This window comes from Tursiops truncatus, chromosome 3 (genome assembly GCF_011762595.2).
Source record: "Tursiops truncatus isolate mTurTru1 chromosome 3, mTurTru1.mat.Y, whole genome shotgun sequence".
Lineage (NCBI taxonomy): Eukaryota > Metazoa > Chordata > Mammalia > Artiodactyla > Delphinidae > Tursiops > Tursiops truncatus.
The window spans coordinates 14,281,299-14,307,022 of NC_047036.1; the positions used below are offsets into that span (position 1 = coordinate 14,281,299).

The 25,724-nt window shown below is 46.7% G+C and overlaps 1 protein-coding gene across 1 annotated transcript in view; it reads right to left on the reverse strand.

The window, feature by feature from the left end:
- The window catches only part of MYO10 (myosin X), a 193,829-nt gene extending 180,902 nt beyond the window's left edge, over positions 1-12,927 (reverse strand). The window contains exon 1 of the mRNA XM_073802031.1: positions 12,883-12,927. Coding sequence (XP_073658132.1) covers positions 12,883-12,912 — 30 coding nt within the window. The 5' untranslated portion in view covers positions 12,913-12,927. The remainder of the gene's footprint in view (positions 1-12,882) is intronic.
- Between the last annotated feature and the right edge of the window lie 12,797 nt (positions 12,928-25,724).

Sequence of the window (25,724 nt, forward strand, 5' to 3'; positions counted from 1 at the left end):
CCAAGGGAACTGCCGAAACCGAGTGAAGGGGAGACAGAGTTTGCCTCTCCTTCCAGATGAGCCACCAGGGCGTCCCCTAGGGCTCATGGACGCTGGCTATTAGCACGTCTGCCTAGCCAGAGGTCCGATACAGATTCCATAATAAGCCGATTCTTACGGCTTTCCTCCGATAATGGCCCACAGAGAACAAGGGACAAACAGACAATCAAGCTCGAGCTTACCTGGTACCTCCAACTCCCGATGTTCTTGTGGTCCGGGGCGAGTGGAATCCCGGACGAGCCCCCAAATGTTAGACCTGCGCGGTCTCCTAGGAGTTTCGACTCGCCCAGGAAACAACAAGAGTCGGAAGTCGATGCAAAACGCAAGAGGTTTATTGAAGGCCGGTGCACCGGGGTTCCTTGGTCCTCACGCAGGAGGTCGAAGAAGGAACCCTTTTGGGCGCGAATATGTCAGTTTTATAGGTTCCCACTTCCCCGTATGTAAATTATAGATTTGGTTGTGTTTTCCTGCTGATTGGTCCCGGCTTAGGCTCGGACCAGAGAGGGAACTTGTCCCCAGCTGTCTGATTGGTCTTTGACAGACACCTATTTTGTTTATCTCCCTCCTTCTCCCCAGCTGCCTGATTGGTCTTTGACAGACACCTATTTTGTTTATCTCCCTCCTTCTCCCCAGCTGCCTGATTGGTCTTTGACAGACACCTTTTTTACATTTTGTTATCTCCCTCCTTCTCGGAAGGGGGCCGGACATCCTGGAAATTCACCCATTGTCTAAGCAGCCCCTATTGTCTGGAGAGTTCTTAATCATTAGCTGGAACAATGTCCCTCGAGTCCCACAAGTGAAAGAAGCTACACACAAAAAGGTAGAGAAGGGGCAAATCCATCAATGCAGAAACTAGATGAAGAGATGCCCAGAGCTAGGTGTCAGGGTGGGCACGCTGCCTGCACGTGGAAAAAGGAACTCTGGGGGGTCGATGGAACTCCTCTAAAACTGGACCGTGCTGATGCTGCACAACTGTATAAACGCACTAAAATCCACTCAATTGTGAATCTACAACGGGTGAATTTTATTGTACGTATTTATACCTTGGTCATTGCAAATCATTTAAAAAAATTGTCTCCCAGCCTATGTACTTCTCAATGGTAGATGAACATTCTTAACCGCTCCATGATGGGAAAAACCCAATCATGTCTCTATAACCGAGCAACTGCAGTATCAAGAAACACACACACACAGCCATAATGACTGCATGGAAGAGCTGTGTTGAAACTCTGAAGATGGGTGTTGGGTTCATTAAGTTCTCCGCTCTTCATTAGGTAGACAAGGGGGCCTCGGAGACTACAAGGCTACAAGGAGACATGTCCGAACTCATCTCCAGGTGAGGCTGTGGGAGAGGGCGTCCCTGTCTCAATCACTGGCCCCCCTCCCTGGAAGATGATCATAAATCCCCGGCCAACGGTGTGTGACTGCAGTACCTCCTTGGGCAAGAAGTTGTACCTATCTCCTCCCTGCTACCACGGAAACACAACGTAGCTCTGCAAAGCCTAAAGTATTTACCTTCTGTCCCTTTACGCAGAAAGTTTACTGATCCTCATTTAAGAAGATCAAACTTCTACCATAGATTTCAACTTACTGTTGCCCCATTTTTAAAAAAGTTTTTTTCTTTTAAACTATTACATTTCTCTTCTGATTTTAAGAATGATTCTCTTCCCTGAACTTTGAAAAAAATGAGTTTAAAAATAAGGTAGGAAAACAACCCTAAAAAGAGATAATGATGATGGACTTTAAATACCATGCTGTGTGGCATGTTCTAATTACAGATTCACAGAAAAGAGAACATTCTTTAGCCAAACACACAACTCAGTCTTAGACCCAGAACGGGGCACTGCACTTATTTTTCTCCCACAACTGCTTACTTGGCCCACATTGAGTACCACGGTTCAGGAGTCTAACAACCTACACCATAAAGTAACAAACGGTTCCTGAAATGAGATCTGCTCTTTTTTTTTTTAAAGACAAAGAGGTCAAATAGATTTGTAATGGAAAGATTAATATGGTTATTTAAATCTGCAGTAAGTTAATCAGCCAAAAGAAAGTTCTCTTTTGCCGGCAATGACTTAGTAAAGAAGTAACTGGCTTAGAAGATGTCTAATGTAACAGGCTGGGACATGGGGGGGTCCCTGCTCTTGAAGATACTGAATTCCAGAAACGAGATGTGGGTAAAATGTGTTAGTACAAGGATTTAAACAGTATTTTAAAAACTGAGGTGTAACTGACATGTAACATATTAGTTCCAGGTGTACAACATAATGATTTGATATCTGTATATACTGAGAAGTGATCAACACAGTAAATCTAGTCAACATCCATCACCGCACATAGTTAATTCTTTTTTTCTTATGAGAACTTTTTTTTTTTGTCGGTACGCGGGCCTCTCACTGTTGTGGCCTCTCCCGTTGCGGAGCACAGGCTCCGGAAGCGCAGGCTCAGCGGCCATGGCTCACGGGCCCAGCCGCTCCGCGGCATGTGGGATCTTCCCGGACCGGGGCACGAACCCGTGTCCCCTGCATCGGCAGGCGGACTCTCAACCAATGCGCCACCAGGGAAGCCCTATGAGAACTTTTAAGATCTACTCTCTTTGCTAAGAGAGTAGGAAATATACCATATGGTATTATTAACCCTAGTCACCATGCTGTCCATTAGGTCCCCAGGATTTATTTTATATCTGTAAGTTTGTACCATTTGACCCCCCTCACCCAATTCCCCCACCCCCTACGTCTGGCAACCACTAATCTGTTCCATCTATGAGTTCGGGGGGGGGTTGTGGGGGAAATGTTCCCACGTAAGTGAGATCTCTCCTCTTTTATAGTCATTTTTGTTGTTGGAAGTAGGAACACCTTTTCATCAACTGAACAGATGCTATTTTTTTGCAATCCTTATCACTCAAATCCACCTCAAAGGACACAGGGCATTTATAACATACAGAGTCCTAACACAGGTTCTTCCACCACATCACTACTGACATTTTGGGTGAGGTAGTTTTTTGCTGAGCAGAGCTGACTGTCCTAGTTGGGAACCACTGGTCTAGAGTAACAGAAAGTTCTAGAGCCACAGCCAAATTAAAGGAGTTTTCAAACCCATTAACTGAAAGCAGACTCCACTGTCTCAATTCTAGGAATTTCCACAACCTCCCAAAGTAGGATCAGCCCAGACACGGTCTACCTGGGGCAGATCTAATTTCCGGTGACCTTGGCTGGGTGCTTACACAGGGAAGGGAGGGGCCTGTACAATGTGATTCAAAACATCTGACGAGCAGAAGGAAGGAGGTCTCCGAGGCAGACAGCTGGACGGCAGTACTAGGGGGACTCTCTCCTTTTTCTCCTCTCTTGCCACTGTGCTGTTTTGGGTTTTTTTAAATGTACTTTTCATGTTTAGAACTCACAATGTTTTTATGCAGACAGCTGGAACTGCAGAGACGAAACCTCTCCAAACCCTGTGCTCTTTCACCTCAGGGGAGATTTCAACCCCAAGGCCTTGCAAAACCTCAACGCACAACTTGTCAGAATGTTTGGAAACGGTGCAGGTGAGAACAAAGTGAAGCATCATCACGCGTACAGAGTGAGTATGAAAAATACAGCGTGAACACGAGCAGTGGGGACAAAGGAGCATTGCTGGCTGGAGACAAGCTTAGAAATGAAAGGAAAAGGTGGAGCCCAAGGCATCTCCCCTGCAGAGACAGCCACCCCTCGAGAGGGGACCTGGAAAAAGTGAAGCAGCTGGGCAGCCACCGTCCCCAGCATCCCTACTGCCGCGGGTGGTCTGTGCATTCCTCGCCACGCAGCAGGCAGAGCATGGGGCCGCGGAGGCTGAGTGATCCCCTGACTCACTTCCTCCTCGTGACTGTGAGGCTTCAGACCTGAGGCTGGCACTCCTTTCTGCACAACCGTCTCAGATGCCAAAGAGCCCTGGACTGCTTGGCGCCCAGTGGAACTTGGGCGGTTTCAGGCTCAGTGCTCAAAGGATGCAGAATTCAGGTAGTGCGGGCCCAGCACCAACTGCTGAGGAGGGAAAAGTAATGACAGGAGGCTGGGCGCACACAGCCCGGAATGTCAGAAGCATGTGGCGTAAGGATCCCAAGTTTGTACCATTTCACTGTGGTTATGGAACAGCGATGGTGTTTGTTTTCTACAATAGGCAACGCCAAGAACAACTGTTCTACACCCATCAGAGCTGATGCCACCATGAAATTCCAGGGGAAAATGTATTGCTGACACTCATCTTCAGAACTCATAGACATAACCCCTCCCACACAAACACTCCCAAAGACTGTGTGAGAAGTGTGGCGTTAACTCCCCAAACTGGCCTAGGGAAGTCTTTAAAGGCACCGTTTTTTTTTTATATATATAAGGAATATATTCCAGCTCTCTGTAGCTGAAATGCGCTTGTAGCTGTCAGCTGCGTCATCATCAGGGGCAACATCATTTCTTGGGCCTGGCTATGGGCCTAAAGATCATTTATAGCACTATTCCCAGAGGAAGATGTGTCATGTCCCAAACACCTAACCATCAACACATAAAAAACAGTATGGTTGTAAACTGAGACTGCCTACATTCAATACTATAAAGTTCACAATCTGTCCCGTGCCCCTGGAGAGTTCCCAGTGAGAAGGATCGTGTGGCATCCATATTCTTTCCCGCTGTCCGCCCGTAAGGTCAAACTCTGTCACCACTATGAGCTGTAGCTTCCATGCAGAAAATAACATGAAGAGTGCATGAGCAGTAGGAGGTGGAAAGGCAGAAAAAAGAAGAAAGAAAACAGTAAAAGATTTTGCCAACAATAAACTAATCTTTGTTCATTGTTGCCCAGGTGAAGATACAAAGACACATTGGTATCCCCCGCTCCCAATCAAAACAAAAACAAATTATGCTAACGGGCAAGACACCTTATTTATGAACTTGTAATTCTTTAAAGAGTGTATTCGGACTTCCCTGGAGGCACAGTGGTTAAGAATCCACCTGCCAATGCAGGGGACATGGGTTTGAGCCCTGGTCCGGGAAGATCCCACATGCCGCGGAGCAACTAAGCCCGTGAGCCACAACTACTGAGCCTGCGCTCTAAAGCCCGCGAACCACAACTGCTGAGCCCGCGTGCCACAACTGCTGAAGCCCGCGCGCCCAGAGCCCATGCTCCGCAACAAGAGAAGCCACCGCAATGAGAAGCCCGTGCGCCACAGCAAGAGTAGCCCCCCCCACCACAACTAGAGAAAGCCCGCGTGCAGTGACGAAGACCCAACGCAGCCAAAAATAAATTAAAAAAAACAAATAAATAAATTTTAAAAGAAAGTTTATTCCCCTGATTATGGGGTTCCAACTTGCCAACTGATTCCATCCCGGCTTTATATTCTAATTTTCTCTACCTTCCTCACAACTCCTCCAAACAGCTTTTCAGTTTTTCTTTCAAACTACAGTGACTAGAAATAATCCCAGAAACAATTTGACACTGAAAGAAACGAGACATCTCCAAGCCGCTGAGACAATCTCAGACAGTGTAGGAATATGACAATCCAAGGAACAAAAAACGAATTATTCCATCTCTTAGTTAACCAATCATCACACAGCCAACACATATGTGTTTAAAAGAAAACAGAAAATGGACCCAAAGAATGAGCCAACACACCTAAAATCTAGTCAATCTATAAGTCACTTCACCCATAAATCCATCTACCCACCCATCCGGCCAGCTTTCCGCAAGCATCTTTTGAGCCCCCTACTACGTACGTACCAGGCACTCTGAAAAGATTCACCAGTATATAAAACCTGCTCTAAACCATTTATATGTTAGAGGTAAAACTATGCCTGCTCTAATACTCTCTTCCTATATAGTCTTTCTTCTGAAGAAAGGAATTAGGTAACAGGAAGAGCAGAAGAATAAGAGAAGGAAGAGAAGCAGGTAAATGGGAATGGGCCTTGCAGACTTTATAAAATGAAGACAACTGTTCTAAGAACTCTCAAAAACTACTGGAAATCCTCTCTAAGGGACACAAAACAAAAGGCTTCAGAACTGCGTTCCATTCTTCCTTTTAGTGGAAACAGTAGGAGATATAGAACAGAAGGGACAATAAAAGAACATCACAAGATGTTTTCACTCCTCGTGGAATGTAATACCAGACGTCCTCTACCTCTTATTTCCTAGAGTTCTGTCCTTTTCTTGTCAAGAGACAAGAATACTTTTCTTTCAAACACACACACACACACAAAAAAACTGGTAAGATAATCTTAATGAAATCCTGGCTGTATTCTGGCTACCATCTGTTTTTAGAAAAAATACACAAACTTACTCAGGAGTTTGTCGTTACTTCATAAAAACGAATGACCCAAGATCACAGTAGGAAGTAAATAAACTTGAAACGGCTATTTCTCATTTCAGCTGCGTACATGCTCCTTAATTCCTTTGCAGGATTTTATTGAATTCAAAAACATTTAATCTTTTTCATCAAATCCTACTTCCTGAATTGAGAGTTGCACAAGAAATCATCCAGCCCCAAAGTGACAGGTAACATGTTGGTGAGAACATGAAAAAACTAGAACCCTCAGACCCTGCTGGTGAGAACATGGAAAAACTAGAACCCTCAGACTCTGCTGGTGAGAATGTAAAATAGTGCAGCTGCCCTGGGAAACGGTCTGGCAGGTCCTCAAAAAGTTAAACATAGTCACTATACGACCCAGGAATTCCACTCCCAGCTATATACATGAGAAATGAAAACATATGGCCACACGAAAACCTGCATATACATGTTCCCAGCAGCATTATTCACAACAGCTCAAACAGGGAAACAAACAAACTGAGGGACAGACTTTTTAAAAAATGTGGTATATTCGGAGAACGGAGTATTATTCAGCGATAAAAAAGGATGAAGAACTGATACACGTTACAGTATGGATGAGCCTTGAAAACATTACACTGGCTGAAAGCAGCCAGTCACCAAGCACCACGTATTGTAGGATTCCATGTACATGAAATGTCTAGAAGGTAAAGCCAAAGAGACAGAAAGCAGATTGCTGGCAGCCTAGGGCAGGTGTAGGCAGGGACTGGGAACAGGGCGTGACTGCTAATAGGTGTGCGGTTCCCTTTGTGGAGTGACGAAAACGTTCTGGAGTTAGACAGTGGTGATGGTTACACAGCTATTAGTATATGTGAGCGTTCGTATATGAGGATATTACGCCAGTAGTATACTTAGTGAACACACTAAAAACCACTGAACCGGGTACTTTAAAAGGCTCCCTTCTATATGTGAATTATCTCACAAATGGAAAAGAGGAGAGGGGGAGAGAGACACACAGCTGCAAGAAAAACAGGCTCACACCTGACTTCATTCACTCCCTGGATCCAGTTATCCCAAAGGCCATCTTCATCCCTGACCTCCCTCATTACGCAGGTCCAAGAAATTCCTCTTTCCAGTTTACACTGGTTTTTACTGAGTCTCCATCATTTGCAAGCAAAGGAATAGCAGCTATTATTTTTGCAGCAGACAAATGTCATGACTTTCAGAAGACATCTAGAATGCAATTCACTCACCCATGTCAACGACCATAAGTTTTATATGCTTTCCCTAGAACGTCGAAACGAGTTATTTCAGTGCTTTGACGACGTGATGTATGTTATACTAGGATTTTATCACCTGTATTATAGGAGGCAGTGGTGGGTTTGTTTCACTAGCCAGTGAATTCCCAGCACCTAGAACAGGGCCAGACACACTGGATGAGGGATAAGTATTCATTCACTCTGAATCCCAAATCCTATCTCAGGGCCCCGCGCACTACCCAGGGAACACATGGTGGCATCTGCAGGAACCGTGCTGCTCACAGAGAGATGCAGCGTCACTCAAGATGTCGGTAAGAGGCCACAGAAACCGCATTGGATGCTTCCCCAGAAGGTGTGGACTCAAATCCAGCTCTACTACCTGTAGCTCAGGACAGCTGTAAATTACTTGAGACTTCTCCATGCAAACTGAGGAGTCATCTAACTTGTCTGTTGTACAAGCACAAGATCACACGAGACAGCTTACCAAAGTGCTCCAAAGGCACAGGGCCCTCGACACAGCGTGGCAGCATCTATATTTGGGGTCTTGCTGCCAGCACCTCCCAGGTCACACCCAGGAGGGCTTTCAGCCATCGTATGGTTTTCATTCCGCTTTCCTCTGAACGCCAAGCTACAGAACCTAAAAACACACAGGCCTAGTTTAAATAACCACGGGAACTGACCTCTCCTCCCAACCACCAAAACTACAACTTCAGTTGCTTTCCAGCTACGAAGCACTTAAAAATAACTTGCAAAGACAGGCTACACCCATCAGGAAGGTGATGGGGGTGCTGAGGGTGGTGGAAACAGTCTAAGTGACCGAAGTGCCTGTGTTTGTTCCATTTGATATCTACCATGATTTTATCTAAATAAAATTATTTCTCTCCTGTGCCAAAACCCATTCCATCTCTTCTTGGGTTCCAGAGAGATCTGGGTAGAGAAAGACACTGTCTTAAAAAGGCAGCCTATCCAACAGCCCAGTGGCAATGCCAGGTTATGCCTCCATCACTAACTTGGGCTGAAATCTGAGATTCTTCTCCAAGGACACAGGCCTCTCCGTTGGAGGGCAGGTACAAGACATGGAGGAGGACACACAGGCACCTGGCACACGACAGGCCAGAGAGGCGGCAGAAGGCAGCGGGGTTTGTGGTGGTTTTGCCGTTGTTAAGTCAACCTTTTATTTTCTGAAGAGCTCCAGATTTTACAGAGAAGTTGCAAAGCTAATACAGACAGTCCCCACACACCTTCACTTGGGTTTCCCCAACTGTTAACATTCATCACAGCTAAGGAGCCAACACAGGTGCATTACTATGAATGCAACCCAACACTTCATGTGGATTTCACACCAGTGTTTCCCTGACGTCCTTTTCCTGTCCCAGGATTCCATCCAGCACATTCTACTTAGTCCTCATGCCTCCTCAGGGCTTCTCTGCTCTGTGACAGTGTTTAAAGACTTTGGCAGTTTTGAGGAATACAGGTCAGGTATTCCGTAGACTGTCCCTCCATCAGGGACTGTCTTAGGTTACCCTGGAGTATAGTGGTTTCCAATGATGGTTCAAATCCAGGAGTCAAACTGCCTGAATGGGAATCCTGGCTTTATTGCCTCTTAGCCACGTGGCCTGGGACAAATTAACCTCCACAGCCCTCGGTTTCCTCATCTTCAGAAGAACAAATAAACCCTCCCTCCCTCCAGGGTACTGTGGAGATTAAACAGGCTATAACTCTGAGAACGAAGGTGAGGGGATAGTCAGGAATTCTCCACGGGGAGACACAGTCACCGACTGACTGAACACAGATGCTGGGCCACAGCAATCGCACTACTGGGCATATACCCTGAGAAAATCATAATTCAAAAAGAGTCATGTACCACAATGTTCATTGCAGCTCTATTTACAATAGCCAGGACATGGAAACAACCTAAGTGTCCATCATTGGATGAATGGATAAAGCAGATGTGGCACACATATATGGAATATTACTCAGCCATAAAAAGGAATGAAATTGAGCTATTTGTAATGAGGTGGATGGACCTAGAGTCTGTCATACAGAGTGAAGTAAGTCAAAAGAGAAAGACAAATGCCGTATGCTAACACATATATATGGAATTTAAGAAAAAAAAAATGTCATGAAGAACCTAGGGGCAAGACAGGAATAAAGACACAGACATAGAGAAAGGACTTGAGGACACGGGGAGGGTGAAGGGTAAGCTGGGACAAAGTGAGAGAGTGGCACTGACATATATACACTACCAAATGTAAAACAGATAGCTAGTGGGAAGCAGCCGCATAGCACAGGGAGATCAGCTCGGTGCTTTGTGACCACCTGGAGAGGTGGGATAGGGAGGGTGGGAGGGAGGGAGACGCAAGAGGGAGGGGATATGGGAACATATGTATATGTATAACTGATTCACTTTGTTATAAAGCAGAAACTAACACACCATTGTAAAGCAATTATACTCCAATAAAGATGTCAAAAAAAAAAAAAAAAAGATGTTGGGCCAGAGACACAGGACAAAGATTCGTAACAGGCAAACCTGACTTCCAGAAACCTGCGGTCCAGACCTGACGCCACGGGGCTCATCTGGGGACACACACAGAGCACCCGTGTGTGAGGCGGTGGCGAAGGAACCAGGCCTCACGGGAGCGGGATTCTGAAGGATGAGCAGCACCCCCCGCCACGGGCCAGTGGGAGTCTCAAGATAAAAGGTCCAATTTCCTGCCAATTAGCTGAGGACTGGTGACGAAGATACACTGTCAACGGGCCTACCTGCTCTGTAAACCATCTATAAACTATGAACAGCTCCACACACCGAAAAACGAAGGCATTCACCTTCCTCTAGTCCGAGAAAGAAAAGTCTCAAACTCTAACCGACCAGGCTCTAGAGACCACTGACCAATAAAATGGGGGCCAAATTACATTGTTTTCCAATGCAGTAGACTTTTTTCCAACTATATTTGTTAGAAAACAAACACAAAAAAACCCCCAGCAGCCAAGTCTTTGAGGTTATCAACTTTTAATTCCACCTCAGTCCATAAGACTCGAGTCACTCAAAGCTTGGAAATTCTCAAGATCTCCTCGAGTAGAACTGATAGGTGGGCAGAAGCAGGGGCCAGGGCTGTAGTTAAGACCCTACTGGGGGGGGACAAAAATAAGCCAAGCCCGGGGGCAGGGGAATGGGTGAAGTCTGGAGCCTGCAAACAAATCGGCCCAGGGCCACTGGGGCGGGTAACTCGAAGCTCTGAGTCCTGACGCTAAGGGACGTTCCTCCCGGACCCCTGGATGCCAGGCCCCACCAGCACCAAAGCGGCCCTGGCCCAATGCGAAGGCCCTGTGGCCCCCTTTCTCGTTCCCGGGAAACCTCTCACTACCCGCGGGCCAGCGGTGAGAACAAGGCTCAGTCCAGCCAAGAGCTGCTTGCCCAGCGAGGGGCGAAAGGGAATTTCCTAGGAGTGGAGTCCGGCAGCCCTGTCTTCCTCCGTCCCGCCCGACTCCGTCCTCCCCAGACCACTCTAGCCACACCTGAAGCCTCACCACACACACACACCAACTGCCCCGCTCAGTAAAAAGCCCGATTCATGGCTGGCAGCGAGGGCTTGCGTGCAACGCAAACCCACCAGGGTGAACCCCTGACACAGAGGGGCCCCTCCTGTGGAGCAGGGTGGACACGGGATGGGGGTAGGCGGGGCCAGGCAACAGCTCCACGGAGGCAGGACTCTGCCCCTAAGGCCAGCTTCAGGTCACTGCCCAGCTCCCGGCCTCTCCTCCCGCCATCCTCCTCCTGGCCTCACAACATTCTGCAAGACGGAGCCCTCCTCTACTTCACGGCAGGAGCGCAACTACGGGAGAGGGAGCTCGGGACTCAGACGTCAGGCCGAGCAAATATCCAATAAGCTATCACGGGACAGAAAGGTTTCAGAAGGGAGGCTCTCGTCCCCTGACCTTACAGCAGAACCAAATGCCCATGGGAGCTTGCACAGCACCCAGGGACTAACTCCAGATGGGCAGAGCTGGAAGGGTGGGACCGTACCCTGACTCTGGGCCCAGGCCTTCCGCGGGGGGTGGACCCAAACAAACGAGGGCTCCTTCCTCCCCCCATCGCAAGTTCACCAATTCAGACATCCTCACACCTCCTCTGACTCCTAGGAAACACCTGATGCCCTTTGTAGACCCCTGCACAAAGCCAACTCCAGCTTAAACGAGTCCAACACCTAGCTTAAACCACTGATCTGAACAGCTGCCCCAAGAGGGGAAAGCCTTAGGTCCAAGCGAAACCAGGAAGGAAGAGAGGCAGGGAGGGAAGAAAGAAAAAGAAAAGGAAGGCAAAGGAAGGAAGTTAGTTAACAAGGTGAACAGCCTGCCCGCAAAGCAGAACGCACTGCTCAGGAGTAATGTACTATGCACGCGAAGTACGTCTCCGCCGCTCTTATTTACCCCAATAATGTACGCTTATTGCAAGCCAAGTGTTTGTCTTGAAATTATTTAGCCGAACGTCATTTCCAAACAGGTTATTTAAAAATCATTTGAGAAGTTCTCACAAAACTGCACCTGTAACAAAACTGGCTTGCTAAACATTACCTAAAAATGTACGCTTTGTAAGCAAATGTCCTTCACTAGCATTATCAGGGACCCTGCAGTACCACCACCATTGTATTGGCCCACCAATAAAACACCACAGTATCCTACTCCAAGATTACTGGAAGTGCTATACTGGTGCGTGAAACCAGCATCCCTGGACAAACCCACGGAAATCCGTGTTTAACCATAACTCAGCTGCACCAACGGCAATGCATCTTCCTTCCAGACTTCCACAGAATGCCTAGTTACTGCTCTCTCTTACTAGCACCAGGCAAACTCGAAGGCCTCTTACGTCGTACAATCCAAACTTCTTTGTCCCCCCTACAAATGCCACAGCAGCTTGTCAACAGACACTGGAAATCTAGAGAAATCACCACTCATCTCCACTGCCCTGATCCAGGCGACGGTGATGGCTCTCCTGGGGACATCGTACTTGGGCTCCAAAATCCAATCATTTAGAAGGGCAGCGCCAAAAGGGTTCAAAGACTCCTTCATTTGACTGGAAAGAGCAAAAGGACCCCCGTCCACCACCAAAGAGGTTTGTTTAAAATGCAAGTGGATCATAGAAAACCAGTGAGGACAAAAGGTGCCTGGTGGCTAACCGAGAATTCAGCCCGATCAGGGTGACCCACCAAACGCCATCGAGCGTTTGAAGAGGTGTCACTACAACTCCACAGACCCCATTCATCTCAAGAACTCCTTGAACTCTTGTTGTTCTAAGAAAGCGCTGACCTGCAAGTACGTGTGCCCTCTTGCTGTCATCAATCAGAGACTGGGAGATAAGCCGAATTCTTCCGAGAAGCACTTCTGGCAGGCAGCGGAGGGCTGGAGCAGCTGAGCAGTCACAGAGGAAGTTGTACTGTCCTCCTTGGCGGTAACAGTGGCTAGAATCAGCTCCCAGGACTCCCGGGAGAGATTTCCAGGAGCTCCCTGCTCCCTGGAGGGCAGTTCCCTAGGGACCCTACTTGCCTCCTGGGTAAGTGTCTCTTTAGCCCAGAGCTCCCCAACAAAACTGATACAAGCCACATACAGGGTTTGAAATTTTCTAGCAATCACGAACCTTGGCGGAAAAAAAAAAGAAACAGGCGAGATTTTAATAATATCTGTTAAATAACATGTTACTTAACCCCACAGAGATTATATGTTTTAACTTCAACGTAGAATCAATATAAAAATGGAGAATTTTATATATTTTTTCTGCACTAATTCTCAAAGTGTGGGGAATATTTTACACTCAGTGTACATCTCCGTTCAGAACAGACATTTTCCACGTGCCCACTAGCCCCATGTGCTAGTGGCTACAGCACTGGACCAGGAAGTTCTGTTAGACTCTACAGATGTAACTCTGTGAGCTAAGATGGTGGTGTGTGTACAAAGGCATGAACGCAGTGTCTTCTTTTTATTTGCTTTTTCTCATTTTCGGGAATATATACAACGTCCCAGTGACAACCAGCAAAGGTAAGTATGAATTACTCATCCTCACCTGCCCCCAACCTCACCTACCTTAGTTCAACATTCACCTGGGGGAGATAAAAGAACAATCTTTGTTTCTAACCTCTGAAATCACAATAAAAGAATGTGATAAGTCAGAAGTGCTCTAAGAATGTGAATTCCACATACCCAGTATACAAGATGATTAAAACAGCTTGGGGGAACTGGGTACACAAACTGCCCCGTGACATCTTGTTTTTAACCAAAAGGCGGAAGAAAAACATATCTGTTTACTGTAACACAAAACCCACAGCCATTTTAGCAGCTACGTTTTCTAAATTCTTGAACTCGTAATTGCACATGTCGGCTCATTATCTGAGTTATTGGTGGCTTAGAGTTAAGACAAATAAAACTAGACAATTAATTATACATTAAGCAGCAGAAAGTATGTGCTTTTCACCCTGAAACTACCCTCTTCTGCTCCCATCCATGACCAGATATGTTGAATGTGGTAACAGAAAGAGGAAAAGGTCTTGCGGATGTAATAAGAGTTGTCCAAAGCAACTGTGTTTTTAATTGGGGTTTCCATGAGCTACAGGTTAGAAAGTGGAATGTACTTGAGGAACGGTAAAACGGTAAAAACTACCCTGGAGCCCAGTGTGCGGGGATCTGAAGACTGACTGCAGAAAACCTGACAGATTTCCCCAAATACCCAGCAGAGAAGGAGGGGAGCAGCTCTGAGAGGCAAACTGGCTGTTCAAACCCCAGGGGGGTCGCTCCAGCCAAGCCATTGGTCCAACCTGGCCAAGCCATTTGTTCTCACTACTTCCCCATGTCCAATCCACCTCCACCCCGACCTCGACCCCCACCCTAGTCCCCTACACCTAATCCTGGCCCTCTTCCATCTACAAGCTGCCTTGGAACCAGCGTGATCCTTGCAAACCCTCCTTCCTGTCTTGCTTAAAGCCTCTTCCATGCTGACAAAATCCCTCCTGCGACCTATGGCCTATTGCACACTCTGGCCACTTCCTCCCCCTTCAGCCTCGCCTGGATTTTTCTCAGGTCCCACCCAGCTTGCACTGAGTCTCTGCCCGCTGCCCTGCCAGCAACGCACCATTTTAGCCTGGGCATCAACCTCACCCACCCTGGGAGGCCCTGGCCTGCTCGCTGCACCTTTGCCCCATGACAGAGAAATCAGTACCTAAATCAATGACTCATGATACCAGCCCTCCCTGCTAGATGGAAGGACTGGCTCCACCTGTGCTAGGAAGGACAGAAGGATATAGACTTCTAACAGTGACCAAGAACATGGTGGACTTCAGCACAGACTCCACCCATCTTGACGCTGGGCGAGGAGAGTATGTTTGCCTTTTATCAGCCCTGCCTTATTAATGATGACCTTGACCTTCTGTGTCTTAGTTGCCCTAAACATACCTCTACAGTATGTATGTATGTATTTTTTATTTATTTACTTACTTATTTATTTACTTACTTATTTATTTATTTAGCGGTACACGGGCCTCTCGCTGTTGTGGCCTCTCCCGTTGCGGAGCACAGGCTCTGGACGCACAGGCTCAGCGGCCACGGCTCATGGGCCCAGCCGCTCCGCGACATGTGGGATCTGCCCGGACTGGGGCATGAACCCGTGTCCCCTGCATCGGCAGGCGGACTCTCAACCACTGCGCCACCAGGGAAGCCCTACAGCATTTAAATAGGTGAGAAAGCTTGTAATACAGATTCTGGGGTTCACACTTGTAGAAACCAATAATAAAAGTGATAGCTATACCCTAAAAAACACAGCACATCCTGGCCTGTTCACCACTGGCTCTACGGTGCTACCCCCAGGGCTGGCTAGACTCCTTTTCTAGACACAGAAGGGCACTCGGAATTCCCACCCTCCAATGTCTTGGCTCCCTGGAAGCTTCTAGAGCCAGACCATCATGAAGCCATATTCTCCACATTTAAAATGACTGATTTGAGAGGGCATTTGCTCTTTCAGTCCAGGAGAAGGTGTGCAAAAGGATTTTCGAGAACTCTGACCTGGTGGTCTACTTCCTTCATGAATCCCAAGGTAGATTCTCCCCCTTTCAGCAAACTCATTGTACCTGGGGAACCACCACCACCCAAATTCCAAATGCATTCATTCACTCTGCAAATGTTGACCTAGCCCTTGGCTGACAAGGCACCACGCCAGGGCCAGGAAGTCACAGGATTCAATGACGGGGACATGGGCTTCGGGATCCAGCAGACCAGACTCCAATCCCCCCACTGACCACGTAACCCTGGAGAAAAACAGTAATGGGACACCCTGACCCCGTGCCAGCCGCCATTCTAAGCACTTCACGTGCGCCCACTGGTTTAACTCTAACGACCCTATAAGCGAGCAACGGATGATGCCTCATTTACCAGATGTGAGAAACGAGGCACAGAGCCATTAAAAACACCTGCCCAAGGTCCCAGAGCTAAGAGGCAGTGGAACGGGTTTGCTTTTTCTTTTTTGATAAAACAGCTTTATGCACATGTAACTTATGTCCCATAAAAGGATTTGCACCCAAGCAAGTCCATCATCCTCGCATCCCACATAATTCTGTGTCTCCTGTCACTTAGTTTTCCTGAGCCACAGTTTCCTACTTTACAAACTGCCAATGATAAACAGGGGGTTAAATAAGGGAATCAGTAAAAGCAGCCCACCCAGTACCTGGCTCAGAGAATGACCCAACAGCCTGAAAAAGAATAAAAGACAGTCTGCTCTCCAAGAGTTTAATCTAATCAGAAACAACACTAGTAAATACAGAAAATAGCCATAATAAAATGCAGAGAGAGATAAATGACACAAGAAGGGCAGATAAAAACACAAAGGGGAATTGTGTGTTTAAATGGAGGATCTGTATTCCTGGAGCTGAAGTATTTGCAACAGAGAAGCCGAGCTGGGAACGCTGAGTTTACCATCACTCCATCACTCAAAACACAAAACTGCCGGGAGAACAGCCCAGAGCCTCTGTTAACAAGATGAGTCTTGCATATCTGACACATATAACAGGAGGCAATGAATCACGCTTGCTGTGGAGGGCAGCCTCAATCCCCTTTTCGAGAGATGGTTTTGACTCTTTCGGCAAAGCAACACACACTTGGCTTCCAAACGCTCCGAAGGAAACACTTGCAAGAACGGATTTAATGTATTCAGCCTCATACACGTGTCTGGTCTCATTCCGCAAAGCTCACTGTTGTTTTCTGAGGATAATCATCTCCCTTACTGACCTTGAAACCCTCTTCTCCCAAACTGTTACTGACCTTGGAGCCAGAGTCCCAGGGCTCTCAACAGAGAGGGAGGGCAGGGGGAAGAGGGCTGACAAAGGAAATGGTCTCCCGCACTAAGGCCAGCCGCTCTCCCACAATCAAAAACCCCCCACCTGCCAGGGCCACAGGCCTGTTTCAGGTCCACTGATTGGCAAGGGCCACCAAGCACAAAAGTTCTGCAGGGGTCGCCCACAGCAAAAGACAGCATTACTTTAGACGCAACCCACTTTCAAATATGTTTTATGGCTCCCAGGAACCCAGTGACACCAAGTGATCATTTGTTGTTTGCTTTAGAGAATAAACTCCCTTCTCTGGATGGAACTAAGAAATTTAACTCCTGATTTCAAAGATATTAACTGGCCGGCTGGAGCGTTCGCACGCAAATCACCCTGCGCACTGACCCACACGCAGACAATGCACGGGTCCGGGGTGAGAGCTGGGGGAAGTGAAGAGTAACTTGTTAACAAAGTGACATCTGAGGAGGGAGAACAATCCAGCCGTTGTCGAGTCCGATTTCCTGTTCCATATCTTCCATGGCAAATTTAAAAAAAAGGGAAAAAAGCCCCCTTAGATTAGGACAGACACATCCTCAGCTGCAGTCTCTGTCAGAAGCAACAGAGATATCTTGGCATTTTTCACAGAAGTGATTAAGTGTCTCTCACACACGGCCCATATCCATTACAGGCCCTGAGGGTACCCACTGCCTGGCAGAACCGCTGCTGTCCCATCCCGGGGCCACAGGCAGGCTTCTGAAAGGGCGTCCTGGTGGGAATGAGGGGTAGGGTCCCAAATGGACCCCCCCCCAAAACCCTCCCCACTACAGACTTGGATGAAGAGCTGGCGGGTTGCTCTGAGGACTAAAGGAACGGGCATCCCTTACTTCAGGAAGGGCCTAAAGCAGGCTTCCCAACGTCAGCAACACTGACAACAGAGGCGGACAAGTCTTTACTGTGGGAGGTTGTCCTGAGCACTGTAGGAAGTTTAGCAACATCACTGGCCTCTACTCACTATATAACCCTGACCCCCAGTTGTAACAAGCAAAGATCTGCAAACATTGTCAAATGTCCTCTGGGGCCAAAATACCCCCACTGAAAGTCACTAGTCAAAAGGGAGGAAAACTGTTTAATGCCCACGGACATCCCACCGGACGGCGGTTTTAACTCGTTAACCACCAAGGACTGGACATCAAAATCCAGCATGGCCCGATGCACCTCAAATCATCTCTCCAGGCTTTCTCCTTCTCCGCCCCCAGCTTGAAGGTCTCTACCATCACCAGGTGCAAAGCTGACATCCTCACCCATCCCATCTCCCAAACCAAGAGGTGCCAGAAAGCTGCAGATCCTGCCAGGCCTTCCACGGACATGTCTCCTGATTCACCCCCTCCCCTCTCAACCCCCTTGGCTAATGTGGAGAAAACGAGCTACATTCAAGAACCAACCATGAGGTACTTCCCTGGTGGCGCAGTGGCTAAGAATCCGCCTACTGATGCACGGGACATGGGCTCGATCCCTGGTCCAGGAAGATCCCACATGCCGCGGAACAACTAAGCCCGTACACCGCAACTACTGAGCCTCTGTGCCACAACTACTGAAGCCTGCGCACCTAGAGCCCGTGCTCCGCAACAAGAGAAGCCACCGCAATGAGAAGCCGGCACACCGCAACAAAGAGTAGCCCCCACTTGCCGCGACTAGAGAAAGTCCGTGCACAGCAATGAAGACTCAACGCAGCCAAAAATAAATAAATATATTAATTAAAAAGAAAAAAAAGAACCCATCATGATTTCTGAGAGTCACTTAAACTTTACTCCCTCTGCTTCTACTCTTTGCCTCTTTTTAACTTTATTACATGGTGGAGCCAGGATTCAAAACAGAAGTCATTCCAGGGCACGTGCTCTTGTAATTACAGGATGTTCCCTACATACGAACCTTCAAGTTGCGAACTTTCAAAGATGCGAATGTGTGTTCCATCAACATCAGGTATGAGTGAAATTGCAGCTTGTCCTCTGTCTCCTGTTGCTGATGACCCTTCAGCTCTACCCTCTCCCACCTCCTCTCCCCCCCTCCAGTCGGTAACTCTTCTTGCCTGTTCACTCCATGCCAGTCCCTGTATGTCAGCTGTTGTACTATACTTTTCAAGGTACTGTACTGTAAGATTAAACATGTTCTTTTGTGTGTGTGTGTTTTTTATGTATTATTTGTATAAAAAGTATTATAAACCTATTACAGTACAGTACTATATAGCCGACTGTGTTAGTTGGGTACCTAGCCAAACCTTGTTGGACTTACAAACAAAACTGGACTTACGAACGTGCTCTCGGAATGGAACTCATTCGTATGTAGGGGGCTTACTGTGTACTACACTGCCTCTCCAGTGGGAGACAGAAAATGAGTCAACAGAGGAAATGGAAGTAAAGTGAGTTGGTCACAGGAAACACAACAGACTGGGAAAACCAAGGGAGAAAGTATCAACTGCTATGGAGAGGACTAAAGAAATGACCACTGATCATTCAGCCTGATGATCTGATCATTGCTGATGGTATTTTCATTTAGAGTGATTTCCTGAAAAATGAAAACCCACAGGACAATTTCATCCATCCCTAAGTAAGGCCCAAGTGCTGCCACTATGTCCAAAAGGATTCTGTAGAAAATATCAAAAGACCTTTTATGCTGCAACGCTTACAGATGGAGATATAGCCTCCCTCTTTTTAAAAAAAACCACCCACAGAATAGACAATGTCAGTATAGAAAAAGGCAAGCAAAGTATACTTATGGTTTTGCTTTTTAATGCGTCTACCATGGGAGAAATATGGGGAATCCATTCTTCGGCATTTCCAGATCTTAGCTGCTGAGAAGATGCAGCAAACATCCGTGTGACTTCATTTGTCTAAACTTTAAATATTACTTTAAAATGTAATATAGGGGCTTCCCTGGTGGCGCAGTGGTTGAGAATCCGCCTGCCAATGCAGGAGACATGGGTTCAATACCTGGTCTGGGAAGATCCCACATGCCGCGGAGCAACTAAGCCCGTGCGCCACAACTACTGAGCCTGCGCTCTAGAGCCCGTGTGCCACAGCTACTGAGCCCAAGTGACGCAACTACTGAGGCCCGTGCGCCTGGAGCCCGTGCTCTGCAACGGGAGAGGCCACTGCAATGAGAAGCCCGCGCACTGCAACGAAGAGTAGCCCCCGCTCGCCGCAACTAGAGAAAGCCTGCGTGCAGCAATGAAGACCCAACACAGCCAAAAATAAATAAATAAAGTAAATTTTAAAAATTATAATAAAAATAAATAAATAAAATGTAATTATAAAATCTTACCTTTACCTCTCTACTATTAAAGAGTAAAAAATTGATGAATCTCTTAAAAGTAAAGCAAAAATCACCTCTGAATATTATCTTAAGCAGTTATGAGCAGAAAAGCTATAAATTCCTATCAGCTGGCAATACTTAAGGTGAATGATGAAACCAACATACAACTGTGTGATCATGCATGTGAAATCACACATGTGAGCAAACCGATGGTCAAAGTATGAGCCTCAGGCTCCCGTGAATGAAGCTACCATTATGTTTTCTAAAGACTCCTTTACCTCTGGCGTATGTAGGCAGGGGTGTGGGCTATGGATAAACCATGTAAAGTAAGTTTATTAGTTAAACCAATTGAAAATAGAGGGGCAACGTGGGACCTGTGTTAAAGCCACCCTGACACTCTGCTCCAAGGCCACAGAAGTACATCCGTTCCCTTCTCTCCAAATGCAGGCCTCCTTCCAGATAGAAATCAACATAAATAAGTATAGACATATACATATTACATATATACAAAATATATCAATAAATATACATTTTCATACAATGTGTTACACATTTATTTATATAAAACCAGAGCCAACACTAGAATATTATTCAGATGTAAGATGGAATGAAGTACTGATACGTGTTACCAAGTGAATGAAACTCAAAAACATGCTAAGTGAAAAAAGTCAGACACTAAAGGTCACATATTGTACAATAGCATTTAAATGACATATCCAGAATGGGCAAATCCGGAGATAGAAAGCAAATTGGTGGTTTCCAGGGACTGGGGGAGGGGTAAATGGGGAATGAATGTTTAATGGGTTCGGGGTTTTATTGGAGGGTTAAATTAGCTCATAAGGGTGAAGCCAACAGGATCAGTGTCTTTCTATGAGACCTCGCTCATGCCCACATGCTCTTTTTCTCTCTCCCCACATCCATGGGAGGGCACAACCAGAAGGTGGTCCTCTGCAAGGCGGGAACAGAGTCCTCACCAGAAACCAAACCTGCCAGTACCTTCATCTCGGACTTCTAGCCTCCAGAAACATAAGAAAATAAAAGCCTGTTGTTTAAGCCACCCAGTCTGTGGTATCTGGTGATGGCAGCCCGAGCTAAGACAGTAGAGTTATGGTCAAACCCATTTTACAAATAGGAGCATGAGGCACTGAATGGTGATGGTCAAAACCAGTTTATACGTGGGAACACGAGGCACCTGCCCAAGGTCACACGCCCAGCAAGCTGGAGGATAGCGTCCAAACCCAGGCGGTGTGCTTCCACGGCCTTCCCTCTATACTACGTTCTGTGGGGAGGTGCTCAGTCTTAGTGAATGAATGCAAAGATGAAGAGGGATGGGGCAGAATCTTCGTATGGCATTCAACCCTCCAAACCTCTCATCTCGGCAAAAAAAAAAAGAAAAAAAGAAAAAAAAAGAACAGTAAACTTTTAAAATTGAAAAATAAAGTTTTACCCCAAAAAGACAAGATTATCCAGCTTCTAACCCTGGCTTAGCCAAGTAAAACAGAGAATAGTCCCAAAAGACTGAATCACGTGGGGCTCCATTCCGAAAATGCAGAAACTCAACCTAGATACCACCCTTGCAAAACGGTTTCACAACACAGTAAATATTTTTTGGAAGCAAATTAAAACTAACCCAAAGGAAAATAGAGGCCATTCTAGTCCTTTCTGTTGCTCCAAAGTTAAGAAACATCACGGCCTCACTATGTAGAGGACACAAGCCCCAGTCAAGTTGTGCTTGGCCCACTCGGTGACAACCAAAATGCACAGCATTACTTGTCGACATTTTACAAGCTGGGACAATTCACAGAAATCTACATCTCTGGTCTCTCTTTAAAAACTAGAAGACTGGACCCCCCATGGTGGCACAGTGGTTAAGTATCCGCCTGCCAGTGCAGGGGACAGGGGTTTGATCCCTGGTCCGGGAAGATTCCACATACCACAGAGCAACTAAGCTGGCGTGCCACAACTACTGAGCCTGTGCACCACAACTACTGAAGCCCCCGTGCTCTACGGGCACCGTGCTACAACTACTGAGCCTGCATCCTGCAACTACTGAAGCCTACATGCCTAGAGCCTGTGCTCCACAGCAAGACAAGCCACTGCAATGAGAAGCCCGTGCACCACAATGAAGAGTAGCCCCCGCTCGCCGCTACTAGAGAAAGCCAGTGTGCAACAATTAAGACCCAACACAGCCAAAAACATAAAATGAAAAAAATGAAAAAAAAAAAAAAAACCTAGAAGACCTACATTTGTAGAGACATGGATGGGCCCAGAGACTGTCATACAGAGTGAAGTAAGTCAGAAAGAGAAAAACAAATAACACATACATGTGGGATCTAGAAAATGGTACAGATGAACCGGTTTGCAAGGCAGAAATAGAGACACAGATGTAGAGAACAAATGTATGGACACCAAGGGGGGAAAGCGGGGGTGGGATGAACTGGGAGATTGGGATTGACATCTATACACTACTACGTATCAAATAGATAACTAATGAGAACCTGCTGTATAGCACAGGGAACTCTATTTGGCTGTACAGCAGAAACTCACACAACGTTGTAAACCAACTATACCCCAACAACAACAAAATTATTTTTAAAAAAATGAAAAGGCAAAAAAAAAGAACAAAACTAGAAGACCTAGCAAGATGGAGCTTTCATTCTTTCAGGTCTGTGAGCTCAGCTAACCACAGTCCCCACTGCTCCCTATAGCTCACAACCTGGATCATTTCACGTTCTTACCTGCCGGCCCCTAATCTGCAATCCTTTTACGTAGTGCCTCCCGTAGTCTGGGTCTCGATACAGGTTTTAGAAAACGCATTATTTTGCACATAATGCCTCCATTAAGGGTAAGATTTTGAAGGAAAATGTTTCAATTATTTAACGGGCTTGTCAAGCAGTGCTCTTAATTAAACTTGGCTCAAATCAAAAGAAAAGGAGTATGTTTTTAGACCAGTCTTGGACATAATACATTAAATCATATCTTAATTCTGACCAAATGGCAGAATAAAGCTCTTTTTAAAAGCATGAATTCTAGCCACCCAAGTGGGTGAGTATTCATTTATAGCTGCCAGGGGTTAAGGCTTCCAACGTCTTTTACCCACCACCCTGCCCCACCACTAACACACACACCCCCCATGGCACCGCCTCAGTATTGAATTTCAGCCTCCAGCAAGTCAGACTTTTTCCATTAGTTAGGTTTGGGATGATTCCTGAGCTGTAGGCAGCTTCCTGGCCAACCGCCAAGTGAACACTAGAATGGAAGAAAATTGTTTATTCCTCAAAAAATAAAGAACCGATTCTATCTTCCCTTTGGGTTTCATAAAGTTCACCAAAAAGGAGCCTACGTTTCTCACAGTGCTTCCATTCTGTTGGATAACCTAACCCAAATCTCAAAAGTCACTGCTCTCTTCCCAGTTATAAAACAAACGGTTTTCATATTCAGAATTGAAAGGTGCTTAAAAACAAATTTAAAAGGTCCAAGCAGTTATCAATATTTTCTTAACACTCTTGCCGATTAATTTAAAAAATCCAAACCTTGGGTAACAATCAACTCTTCTTTGACTAGCAAGAGAGCAGGGAGCTGTATGCTTGGTAACTCTGGAAGGACTCCAGGCCTTTGTGCCATGAATTACTTGTGAACATTTCAAACTGTGATTTTCTGCTTCTCCTCGCACGGCCATCTGAAACTCAAGATTGAATGATTAATTTCAAGTTTCACCCCTGGTGTCAGAGAACCTCCTTCTTTACAAGTCTGTGAATGAAGTCATCTCTTGAGAAACCACACCTGTAGGGTGGATACTCCAGGTGAAGGAGGAAGAAGAGACCTGTCATCACTGAGACACCCCAGAGGGCAACGAGTCAGAGAGTGAGGGCTGGAGACCAGGAGGGGATGGTCCCACACAGAAGCACGATCAATCCTGAGCAGTGGCCAAACCAGGGGCAGGTGTGTGAGGACAAGTTAGAGCTCCAATTCATGTGTATGTACGAAGGTTCAAAAATGAGGACAGAAAAAGCAGAGCTCCAAATACAACAGGCAAAGCAAAGCCCAGACCTGCAGTGGAGGCCATGGGACACAGCTGCTGAAGAGACACCAGAGAAGGAGTAACCTCCATAATGTGGGTTACTTTCTGCACCTCAGGGCTGAAAACTTTTCTATCGTCTCAGTCAAGGCAAGAAACGATACACCACACCCAGCTCGCCTGGGCTCCTTACAGAAAGAAAGCAGGTCCCTGGGAACATGATGGGCAGTAAGCTAAGTCAGGAAAGGCAAAGGCACACTAGCAACTTCTGTCTGATCTCAACAAAAGGATAAAGACCTCAATATTCCAACGTGAGAGCAGCTGGGCCAAGAAAGCTCACCACTGATCCCACCTGCTGGCCACACAGCCACTCCAGGTGATTCTGACCCATGACAACCTTTCCAAGGTCCTTCATGAGCTTTTGCTGGAATCCTCTAGGGAGCATGCAGGGCCCATTCTTGAGATAACCTAAATATCCATCATCAGTAAAGCTATGCTGTCAGACAGTGGCTGGCAAAAGGGCAAATCAAAATGTCCATGACCATCTCCTTGTTGGGACCAGTGATATCCCAGCAAGCCCACTATGTCACTGTTAATTCTGTAGGCTCGTTATTTCTGCCGAGTCCACTATTTTCATTTTGCCAATCTGCAAATATTGAGTTCTGAGCCCCAGCCTTGTCCGATATTTGAGGGAGTCCTAGACAAAACACACTCTCAACTAGATACGCAAGCCATGACAATAACCTTGAAATAAAGTCGCTGCCAAGCATGGGATCCTACTGCCCTGGGAAAAGTCCAAACGTTTGGTAATATCCACAGTCAGTCTTCCAGACTGGCAGTATCCACCTGGCTGGGAGAGCTCTAATAAGCTCACAAGACATCAACTTGGAAGAGGAGAAATGAACACACGGGCTCTGGAGTCAGACGAGAGACCTGGAATCCCATCTACTAGCTGCGTGACTTGACTAGTTACTTAACCTCTCTAAGCCACAGGTTGTTCAACTCTGCGTGGAATTAACAATAGTTCCTAACCCGCAGAGCGTTCAATGAGGTGATGGATATAAGAGGCTCAGCGTTGGGCTTCCCTGGTGGCTCAGTGGTTGAGAGTCCACCTGCCAATGCAGGGGACGCGGTTTTGTGCTCGGGTCTGGGAGGATCCCACGTGCCGCAGAGCGGCTGGGCCCGTGAGCCATGGCCGCTGAGCCTGCGTGTCCGGAGCCTGTGCTCCGCAACGGGAGAGGCCACAACAGGAGAGGCCCGCGTACCGCAAAAAAAAAAAAAAAAAAAAAAAAAAAGAGGCTCAGCGGAGCACGCGGCACCACATAAGTGTCTCATAAATGTCCTCTATTCTTATTGTCAGTTTTAGAGGTTTATAGCCTCTAGATAAATCTGAGGGACCTTTCAAGGTGCCTCAGTTGGTCAGCTGTATTTCCTTGGTGTCCTCTGGTGCCCTCTCCATTGAGTCCTGGGCTCAGTAAGGCCGGGTGGGGATCCCACCCACAGCCAGATGCCGGCTTTAGCGC